We start from the raw sequence: 11,674 nt of genomic DNA on the forward strand, positions 1-11,674 counted from the left end.
CAACTTCTAAATGTATTTCACATTTCTACATATATGACCCAATGTCAATACAGATTCATGTTTCAACGGGTGAAGTATCCCTTTAATATAGTACATAATACATTTACTACTACTTGTACCACTAGTTGTGGTTGTTGTAACATCAATCAGGTGTATTGGTCTACATCTTTATAAATATAAGGTCTGTTAGGAAAAAAAACAGTTATTGTTTCTTTTAGTGTTCAAATGGGATCAAAAAAATGCAAACAAACATGTCTGATGTGTCCTTGGGTAAGACACTTAACCCCGAATGTAGCAGCCTCTACCATCGGTGTGTGACCTGCGGTGTAAAAGCGCTTTGAGAAGTCAGAAGACTAGAAAAGTGCTTTACAATCTAAAAGTCCATTTACCATTTACACAAAAGTACTCATTTCTAACTCACCCTGTTTTATAAATTGTAATAATACATATAAATTGTATATTGCTTTTGTATGTTTTAAATGCACAAATAGGTTGGTTAAGTCCACTTTCAAGGTAGGATTTTCTTGTAGTTCATGAATTAAATACAATTTAAACTTGTAGCCTTGGTTGTGTCCTTTGCTTTCCTCAAGAATATAGAGTTAGTCTGAAGCCATTAATGTGCTTTATATGTTGCACTCTGTCAACAAACTCCACCCAAATCTTACTCCTTTTTCGGTTCCTGTCTGTCCCTATCTCTTGTGTCTGAATCATCATCATCATCGTCGTCATCATCACAGAGGTGAAATGGAATTATTGGAACAGAGGAACCCATGCGGTGACGCTGTCATCTAAAGTTGTGTGTGTGTTTGTGTGTGTGTGATGGGGGTTGAGTTTGGTGATCTCAGTGTGTTTCCTGTTTCTGTGAAGACTCAAACACATACACACACACAGACTGGTAGTCTCACAGGCTTCCTTTAATGCTTTTTTTTGACTCAGCTTTGTTAGGAAATCTTCAGATGACTTAAAGTCCGAGAGTTTCCTGTTACTTTTTAATGCAGTGATGTTTTCATCTGGGGACATATTTTCGTGATCTGTTGTCTGTGCAACTAACACGTGTCTAGTTTCCACACAGTCTAATCTGCCAACATGGACGAGGTAAGTCATTTAATTGAGGTATTGTTTATGGATCAGCTTAACAGTTTTACTTAAATTGTGAGTACATTTTTTTTTTTTTTGTAACAATATTGATGTTACAATGACATAATAAGTGACACATTTTTTTTATATCTTATCATTTTCTGAATGCTGTGTGAGAGATAAACACGATATAAGAACAATGGCTAAACATGTTGCTTTACATCAATTCTTCAAAAAAGAATACAACCCTGGTTATGATAGGAGGCCTTTTCATGGTTAATCATTTGGGCTGTAAAATGTTTAGTGTATGGAAGAAGGTGCCCACAAAGTCTGTGATTATCAAAACAGTTGTGGATCATTTGTTATGTTAAATGCATTAATGTTTGATGTTGTTTAACATTTACAAAATTAGGTTTATCAATGACCAGAATATGTGATGACCCATTGCCGAAACATGTATGTAGTTGAAAAGAGAGAATCCATGCAGTTGCATCTCTTTTCCTAGACCAGTGGTTCTCAACTGGTGGGTTGGGACCCAAAAGTGGGTCGCGAACATTTGGCTGGAAAAAAAAAAGTGTAAAAAGTCTATGAAACACTCTTCAAACATGTTGGTTTTGTTCCTTCTCTTTGTTCCGTCATATGTTTTGTACCATTTGATGTCCAAATTGCACTATTTTTCATTCAATCAATCTGATATCAGAAATTTCGGTCATGATTTTCATGAAGGAGTTAGTGGTGGGTCCTTAGACTTGACCAGTTGAAAACAACTGTCCTAGACCATACAAATATCAAAGATCTGTTAGCAATGGGTCTTGTTTACTCCTAATTAAAATGAATCAGTAATGCTTTTTCGGTTCAGACTGCTTTACAACAAACTCCACCTGTCAATCAAGTCAGCTACGCATCTAACTATGGATAATATGTATAGTTTTCAAAATAAAAACGGAGCAAAAAAAAATGAACCCCACCGTACAGTGTGTGGCAGTGATGACAATAACCAATCAGACCATTTCGTTTTTTTGTACCAGGCTGTGTACATGTTAATTTATGCTGTAAAAAAGGCTTTTTTGACATTTATGTGTATGTGACTTCCGGTGTTCCTGGAGCCAGCCTCAAGCAGACACTAGACAAACTGCAGGATTTTGCACTTCTGCATTGGCTTAACTTTTCAAGACTAAAAGTTGCCGCTTGTTTATAAGCCCATGAAATGCCTTGATAAGTAGCACAAGCCACAGTTTCCTTTTGTAATGGCAGCTATTGTGTCAAAGTATCACGTGTTGCATTATGTTTCTTATTCATTTTATTGTTGTTTACCTATGTTTTATATTTATATTTAATTCCTATTTCTATTAGGCTATATGTTTCTCTCTCCCTAATGTCTAATCTCATTAAAGTATTTCTGATTCAAATTCTGATTTTGATTATAAATCCTCATCTTTTTACAGATTATCCTCCTGATACTTGCCTTCCTATCAACTGGACTGAGTTATGCCAATTTGACACAACAAACCAACAGTTCATGTCATGCAATTTGTCCACCTGGTAAGTCATACTGACAAAGCTTCGTGTAACAGAATTATAGGGAAGTTATCACGTTTTTACTCATTCCCTTTTTTTATTCTGCTCCCAGGATATTATAAAAGTGCTGGCTGTGAGGATCCAGTAAAAGAGCACAGATGTAGAAAATGTGGTGATGGGACATTCACAGATAAAAACAACTCTATGAAAGACTGTGAAACTTGTAAGGGATGTGATTGTAAGTATATTATCATTAATCACTTTGGGTAAAAGAAAACTTAGCTCTGAGCTTCTCATATATTGTTTAATCTTTTTAATTTTAATTTTGGCAATGACCATGGTTGGATTACATTTTCTGGTTATTAAAATACACTTCTGATGCTATTTGTGGCAGTTAGCACACAGCTCTTTAATGATCAAATTGTCATTCTTTTCAGACTTACTGATGGTATTAGAAGTAGTTAATTAGCCAAATTTTGTTTTGGTTATTTTTAGACCCAATGACAATTTTTTTTTTGTATTGTGAAAGAAACACTGTTTATTTGGTTTTCCCCAGATCTGGAGGTGACAATAAAGCCCTGTACCTATAAGAGTGATGATATATGTGACTGTCCAGAAAGACATTACTATTTAGGTGAACGTGTCTTTAAGAATTGCAGGCCATGCCCAGATAAACAATGTGAAGGTAAGTGAATTCAAAGAAAGTGGAAGCCTTGCTTAAGCATGTTCACCTGCCACATTGGTATATAATCTAGCTAGTGTATTTTAGTATAAACACACTCAAAAGTAAGCCATACATTTTTTTAAATTCTCACAATCACACAAATATTTTTCAGAGTCTGCTGATCAACGTGACTGCAAAAGGAAGTGTCAGAGGTAGGAGATACATTTTGACAGAGGAAAACCTAGATATGTTAATTATAATTATAATTTTCCAATTAACCATTAATATCAATCAACTGTTATCAGTCTATGTTCTTTACATTTCTATGTTGCTATATTTACCCTTTCTATGAAACTTAATCTATTATACATGCTTCCTTCTTGGATACGCTGTTGACTGTTGATAATTAACAACATTTCCATCAACTGAGAAAAAATATCACTTGTAGGATACTTTTATCAGGATTAAGTTAAGAATTTTTTTTTTTAAACTTTTGTGTAAGACACTGAGTAGACTACTTGTGGTTTTTACTGAGGCCCTGCATTACCTACTTTGTGCTTTGTGGCTATGAGGCTGTGGATGTTAAAAGTCTCGGGTTTGTGAAGACTTTGAGGGTCTCTTTGTGACTAAAGGGTTGTAAGTGTGTGTATATATAGGATTTAGCCTGATTTCCTTCCTGAATCCCACAAAAGTATGGGTACACAACTTTGGAGTATACTGTAAGTCTCATAGAATTATGATACAGTATATACAGTATATACCAGTGGACAGAAAGGTATTATCACTCTCAGAATAAAAGACAAATTTGAGATCACCTCATTCCAAAAACTCCTTACAGAAGGGCAAAACCACAATACATGGATCAGTGTTCCTGCCTCACCACAGCCATGTGAGCACAAATGTGAGAGGGAATTAGCTGTTGTTTTTTAGAGGGACAGCAAAATATAGCGTTTTGAAACTAATTTCCTCCCCCTCAGTTTATTGTCCAAATTATTATCAAGCCCTGTGGTGTTTTTTATTTATTTAAACAAGTAACCTCAAGATTGGTTTTAGATGTAAATGTGAAAAAAGTGTACACAAACATATTTAAATAAGTATCTGAAATGATATTCAGCCTGAGCTATCCAAGGTAAAGAAATCCAGTAAGTGTCTTCAAAAATCTGACTTTTATTACAATTTTTTCTCTTTTGTTTTCATCCTTTATCTCTGACACATCACTGCAAAGGGACACTCTACAATAAAACGTAAAGTTTTATTTTATTAAAAAAAACTTAAATTTAGTCTCTGACAAACTTTGAATGTAATCTTTTACATGCCATGAGGTGTTTTAGTTTAGTAATCCATTGCTTTCATTGAAATCACAGTAGAAAGGGATCGTTTAATTACTTATTTGAATATTACAACAAGGAAGAACTGACTCAGTGTTCAAAGATGGACTAGATTATTTGTAATAAGACTTTAAAAAATTGGAAACTATCCTTTAGTGTAAGGTAAAATATGCTTCTGGTGTTATTTATATAAGTTTATCTTTTTTTCAGCACAACTTCAGCTATAACTACCTTGATGAATCTACCTACAACTACAACTACATCTATGAGCGCTACATCTAGAAGAACTAAAGCTCCAACCACTGCAATGAATCCAACTCCAGATCACTGTTAGTTCTAAATATATTTTATATAAGTATAAAATAAGTAATTTAACAAATACACATACTATCCTGTTGTCTTATTATTATATGGCTTAAAAGCCTTTAAACTTACAACAGTGCATATTTAACAGACCCTGATTGTTTCTTCTCGCTTTTAGATTGATTTCAATGTGTTTCTTTGTTTCCACAGCACTGAAACAATTGTACTGGCTGTTTCTGGTGGGAGTTTCTGTTGTGACTTTTCTGGTACTTTCCTGGCTCCTTCTCCTCAACAAGAACCCACTAAGAGACCATGCCAGTTGTCCGTTTTGGAGTGCAAAGAAAGACCTGGAGCTGCCTGTCGAGGAACCAAAATTCAACGGTAACTTAGCATGAAATTTAACTCAGCACATGCACTCATACATTGTACTTAAAGGGATACTTCACCCGTTGAAACATGAATCTGTATTGACATTGGGTCATATATGTAGAAATGTGAAATAAATTTAGAAGTTGGTGCCTTCTTGGCCGTGAAAAGGCAGAAAGTGTCTTTTTGGCTCATGTGGATGAAAGACACCAAATCCAGAATGCACAGCACCGCAGGCCACTCCCACTAAGGTCTTCTAGTTCAGAATCAGAAATACTTTATTAATCCCAGAGGGAAATTCGATCGTTACAGTTTCTCCAAAATATACAATATAGCAGTAGAAATATAGTAATAAAAACATTTACAGACATATTTACTTCAACACATAAGGCCATTTCCTCAACTGATTCAGAGATTTCTTCCAGAATTGATCTTAGAAATTCCTGTCAGAAAACAGACTCTATGTCTGTGTTCATAGGCAAACAGTGAGAGCACCGACACTACCAGTCCACCCCAGCTCGAGCCGGCCAGGCCTTATGTCCCGGCTGCTGAGCTGGCAGCGGCGGCAATATAGCAATATAGCCGCGAGACGGTTTCAGCCAAAACACAAGACCGGCCTGTCGCAGCAGCCGTCTCACCACTATATGTATATTTTTTCGCCATTATCAACTTTCTCCATAGAGCCTGTTAGCATAGCTTCCAAGCAATATGGCGGACGTTAAGTTTCGATTCTGGGAGTGAGTTCCCACTGATCTGTGTTTGGTCTGTAGTTTCAGTGGTCGAAAATATGAGGAACTAGCGTTGTAGTTTCACCCCGCTAACCGCAACAGCTTCCAGTGACGCAAAAATCGTCATTTTGCGTCACTGGAAGCTCCTTTTCAGACTTAGAAATACAAAGATTTCCCATCTCAGGGGAAAATGAGGGCGGGATGCACGACCATTCAAAAATACTACCAGGTTTCTAATGATACAAAGATTAATGCAAATGGGTGAAGTATAACTTTAAGTACAGTTGTTGTACTTGATTCATACTTGAGTACTTTGATTTTATGCAACTCATACCTCTTCTTCACTTTCAGAGGTATAAATATACTTTTTGTTACTGTTTTTTTAATTGGATTACTATAAGTACCAAGTTACTTTAAATATATCTTTAAAATACAGCATATATGGTCAGCCTGTTAAGATATATATTGTTATAAATTAAACTATCCAACTGTAGAAGTAATTCACTTTTTATGATACACCTAAACGTCTAAAATTAATACTTTTTCATTTTGGTCTCAATACGTCTGTAGTCTTTCTATCCCTGTACATTAAAGATTTCAGGTTTAAAATGTTTTTTTTTCTCAGCAATGTATTTGCTTTTTTTTGTCAAAGTGTGCTTCTCACTCGAAAATGTGTTCAGACGGAAGCTTATAGATAACATCTGCTTTCCTCCTACCAGAACAAAGCAGTCATCAAGGCAGTAGCCCAACCACACTGGTAAGCGCTAAACTTTTTAAAATTTTGTGTTCTGCTCAGATAGAGCTCAAGATTGTTGATGTCCTGTCGAAGGCCAGACAGATGAATGTTTGAATAAAAGGAGACATGGAAGGTCAATTTGAGGAAAGTTAATCAATTGATCAGTTTTTTTTAGAGTTGTGATGAATTATCTAGATGATATAGTTGTGTGTCAGAAAGACTGATGAATTTTACCCCGCTTTGACACTTCAATCTTCAATCGATCTTTACGTCTCTTTGTTGTTTGTCCTTCTCAGGCATTAAATATGTCTGAGGAAACTCCCAGAATGATTCCAAAACAGGTGCTGGCCACACAAGAACATCCCACACCAACCCACGACTGTCCTCTACTGCCAGCCACTGAACACAAAGGTAGGTTTCACTACTTGATGTCAGGCAACAATAAACAGCATGTAAATAAGTGAACTGTTTGGAATTGCTTCAATTTATTCTGATGTTTGACGTCCCTGCTCCTCACTGGTGCATTTGATTGATAACACATAAATGTGAACATATATGGTTACAAATATTTGGCCCTAAGAGTTCAGTAGAATATGGATGAAAGAAGCAACTGTTTGGAGTTGACTCATTTTTTTCAGCTTGTATTGCATTTTTGTATAAAACAAATTTATCATGATATGGCATATCAGCATTTGTCTGTACTTGAATCAGAACTGTTTTTTTTTTTTTAATTTCACTCTCAATACTGTGGTGAAATGAGACTCATATTTACGGTGGCCCTGAAGTGCAAAGCACAATGATCAATCAGAAAACACAACAAGTCACAAAACACAACAGCAAATAAGAAAACACAACAACAAATGGCAACAACAGCATGTTTTCTTATTTGTAGTGTTTTTTAAATTTGTTTTTGTGTTTTGTGATTTTTCATTGTGCTTTGCACTTCAGGGCCACCGTATATTTATCAAAAACACACAGTGAATTTTGGATTAATTGGACAAAACACCCTAGGTTGAGTTGTGAGTGCCAATAGAGTCATGTTTCTATTTATTCAAGACTATAAATAAAAAATAAAAAAACTATGAATTACATATTATCTATCTACTTATTGCTCATGTGGTAAGGTAGGGTAGGTAGTATCGGCGTTGTCACAACCTGGCTTGCTTACATAAACAGAGCCAGGGTCTGTTTTGGTTGCATTGCTGTTTTGGTTGTGGTGGCATCTAAGGGCCACAAGGTAGGTTATATAACTTTTCAGTAGGGCATAGGGCCATAATTAGGAGGAGGGGTTTCTTCACTATTCGCTTATCCTTTCATTAGAACACAAGTACCTTGTGTTTATTTTAAATTAATAAAATAAAAGTTGAATTGATAAATAACAAAAACATTCATCTTCAATGTGAGAGCAATGACTTAAAACTAAAGCCCATTATCAGCATTAGAGCATAGTTTGTTACCAAAATGTTAAAAAGTTCTATCAAACCATCACCTGAATTTAATTACAGTATAATCAGACATCATGCTGCTAATGTCAAATGTTGAGGGAAAAAAATAAACAGAATGTCAAAGTTACACTTTTTGTGGTGCTTTATCTTGGGCTTCAGCCTTTTCATCTATGCCTGTTCAGCATGTAAGTTATCACTGATCAGCTGTAACGCCCACACTCGTGCATCAGTCAGCTAGTCGGCCTTTGCGTAAATGGAAATCAGATAAGATTGCATATAACTTAACTGTAATACTTTGCATCCTCTACCGTCATGTGTGAATTACATTGAAATCAATGACTGACAGTACATACATTTAGATCTCATTTTTGGAATATTCCATGTGAAAGGATGACAAAGCCATTTATGATACTTATTATATCTGTGTGCTGTTGTTGTCCTTTTGTGTTGCTGTGTATCATTTTGTAGAGTGACTTGACCGCATGGCTGTTAGATCTTTTACTATAGGTTTTGATCCCTATTTATGATTTTGTTTCACAAATAAATATAGAAAACGCATCCAGGAATCAAAAATAATTTTACTGGTAGCAGTGCTGCAACAGTTAGTCAAACCCTAAAAAGTGTGTTTTATTTTTTAAAAGGCTGTGTTTTGTCCTATAGCCAAATGTTACTCAAACAGTAGGGCGTAGTGATAATGAATAAGTGACATATGACTAATGAAAACCTGGAGGTTTATGGCACAGTGGAATAAGATATATCAGGCTGGGCTTTTTAGTACTTTGATGACATTTGTCTACAGTCAAGAAAACAGAATATATCACCCAAACTAATCCTTTTGGACCATGTGAACCTTTTCACAATGAATGCAGTCAACACATGCCCCATTTTCTGACATGGTCTGCTAAAATGCCTCTTCACAGTTTCTGTATCTTGATGACCTTTAGTTTAGCTTGAACTGGGTTTTTAGTTTGCCAAAAAACACAAAACATTCAGCAAGATGGAGCTGTGCGTTGAATAAGGTAAACTTGCAAGATTACAAAAAATAATAATAATAATTAAAGGGAAGTAGTTTTTTATGCAGAAGCACACTAGATACACTGCACACTAATGCAGGTTGTTCACCTCTAGTGCCTGTGATTCTCTCTGTACAGCTGGCGGACAATATGATCATTCAGAGCACTGGCCCGCCATCGTCCTGTATGCCATTATCAAGGAGGTGCCCTTGCGTAGATGGAAGGAATTCTTGCGTTTGCTCTCGGTGGCTGACCAGCAGCTGGAGCGGGTGGAGCTGGAGGCTGGTTTGGGTCTAGGCTCCAAAGAGAGGCAGTACCAGATGCTGAGGCTATGGAGCCAGCGTTCCTCAGCAAGCTTGAAAGATGTCTTCTCTGCCTTGCATCATATGGATTTATCAGGCTGTGCACAGCTGCTGCAGGAAAGCCTGGAGAAGCTGCATTTGAGGTGGTCGCAGCAAGTGGAAATTACACACAACATGGTTTGAATGGGGCAATGCAGGAAACCGGAAGTTGCATCTGCAGTGTAAAAATACCACTATCATTAAATCAGATCATCAGTGCTTAAACCTTTGACACCTGTAGAGTAGAAAAGTCCAGTTCCTGGAGAGGACATTACAGACTGTATCCAATACATTGTTCAACCGCAGAAAACTTCAATAATGATCCATTCTTAGTGAATAAGATGTATTTTACAATCTAGCTAAGAGCTAATATTAGGCATTATGAAGACCTGTTGTGATCATGACAGGCTCAGCAGGAACAGGCATTTTTTATGTTTTCATACTTCTTGTAATGGCTAAATAGCATGCATTAACTTAATCCAAATATCTCCTTTCTTTGTGTTTTTTGGGGTTGAGATTTATTTGTATCTGAATAAACTTGCAAAATGCACCATGTTCATACGAAAATAACGGATTTGTTGTATTCCAGAGATAGCTGCAGAATAGGAGCTTGAATAATTAAGTGGCATTCTCAAATGCATTTGATAACATCAACAACATCATCATGAACAACAACAACAACAACAACAACAACAACAACAGTGGTAGCTTAATTTTATTTATTTTTTGAACTTGAGCTTTATGGTAGGTTAATTTCAAGAAGAACATTACATCCTGTTTCTGTAACTCTGCTCTCAATCCTGTAACTTACAAGGGGAAAAAATTCAGTTGACATCTAGGTGTTCTCCTTCACCTCATTTCAGATGAAAGTCTGTTTCAGTTTTAGCCACCACATTTCTACTGCACACCCTTGAAAGGTTAGAAAACTGAAATCCCCACAGGACGTCAGACTTTCAATTTCCTGCAAACAAATGGTGTCGGTGTGCAGCAGGTTAGGTTTTTCCTAACCACACATCCAGGCTGATGATTTACTGCAGTTGGGTAGAGGGGGGTTTTTTATGTTAATTCAGTAACAACCAGAAAAGTAGTAGGACACTCCATTTATTGGAGCCCATAAATGTATATTTTCATATGAATATATCTGTAGTTTTTGGCTACAGGCCCAGACACATATTTGTTGGTGTAGGCCTGTATATATATTTTGTTACTGGTATCATTTTTTCATAATGCTCATGGGTGCTTGCATACTTTATCACTGAGCTTAAAGGCTTTATATGCGATTTTTCACACTTAAATATAATAGAAATCAAGTATATGAAAATAACTCTGTGAGTCATGACTGTCTACAATGGGTGTAACACCCGAGTCCCACTGTCTGTGAGGCTTTCTGAGTTTTCCGAGTCATATTTTCAGTTTGTTGACATGCATAGGTTTCGTTTAGGAGCCAATTTCAACTGCAGTTTCAAGATTGAATTTGAATGTAGGCCTAGTTGAATTCAACATTTGAAATTTAGCTTATCGCGGTCCATTTGTTTTCTTTCCTTAAAGGCTTTATATGTGATTTTTTGATCCAGCAGATGTCGCCCTTGAGCACCAGCATGAAACCAAAACAACTTGCGGTGCATTGTTGTGTTAGCATGCTAATGCTAGCAATCTTTATTATGCTCGTATCTTCACACTGCATGTAAATTTACTCGAAATAAGCGTGATCTAGAAACACAGTTAAGCAGTGAGTACAGTATGTTATTCTTCTTTTCTCTAGTCCCTCAATTAAACAACTTTTATTTGTGAGGGGAGGAGTTAGCCGGCCGTCCCAACGATGTAAACAACCTGAAGATAGGACTCTGAAAACTCTGAAAACATCACAGACAGTGGGACTCGTGTGTTACACCCATTGTAGACAGTCATTACTCACAGTTATTTTCAGAGGATATACTTGATTTCTATTATATTTAAGTGTGAAAAATTGCATAGAATATAAAGCCTTTAATGCAAAGATGCAAGATGATTATTAATAATAGGCTATTATGGAAAGCATTTAAACACTTCAAGAAAATGTTGGGTTTCAAAGTTGTCGGTCTCAATCATGTAGGCTTAATTGAGCGATAAAGATCTAGCCTACTACCTATAGGTAACATCAATGAGCAATTCACAC

At 36.2% G+C, this 11,674-nt stretch overlaps 1 protein-coding gene across 1 annotated transcript; it reads left to right on the forward strand.

Moving 5' to 3' along the window:
• Positions 1 to 839: 839 nt before the first annotated feature.
• Positions 840 to 10,089, forward strand: si:ch211-112c15.8 (tumor necrosis factor receptor superfamily member 1A). Its single transcript, XM_061057231.1, has 10 exons — positions 840 to 1,095; positions 2,523 to 2,619; positions 2,708 to 2,833; positions 3,152 to 3,280; positions 3,432 to 3,471; positions 4,798 to 4,916; positions 5,101 to 5,279; positions 6,781 to 6,828; positions 6,951 to 7,131; positions 9,317 to 10,089. The coding sequence occupies exons 1-10, from the start codon at positions 1,087 to 1,089 to the stop codon at positions 9,661 to 9,663; spliced, it is 1,275 nt and encodes a 424-aa protein (XP_060913214.1). The 5' UTR covers positions 840 to 1,086; the 3' UTR covers positions 9,664 to 10,089.
• The last annotated feature ends 1,585 nt before the right edge of the window (positions 10,090 to 11,674 follow it).

This window comes from Labrus mixtus, chromosome 15 (assembly GCF_963584025.1).
Source record: "Labrus mixtus chromosome 15, fLabMix1.1, whole genome shotgun sequence".
In the NCBI taxonomy this organism is placed as follows: domain Eukaryota; kingdom Metazoa; phylum Chordata; class Actinopteri; order Labriformes; family Labridae; genus Labrus; species Labrus mixtus.

Excerpts from the sequence above, each read along its gene's own strand:
- si:ch211-112c15.8 (XM_061057231.1), top strand. Across the intron at positions 5,280-6,780 it reads CAAAATTCAACGGTAACTTA|ATAGAGCTCAAGATTGTTGA; the intron begins GCATGAAATTTA and ends TGTTCTGCTCAG. Across the intron at positions 7,132-9,316 it reads GCCAGCCACTGAACACAAAG|CTGGCGGACAATATGATCAT; the intron begins GTAGGTTTCACT and ends CTCTCTGTACAG.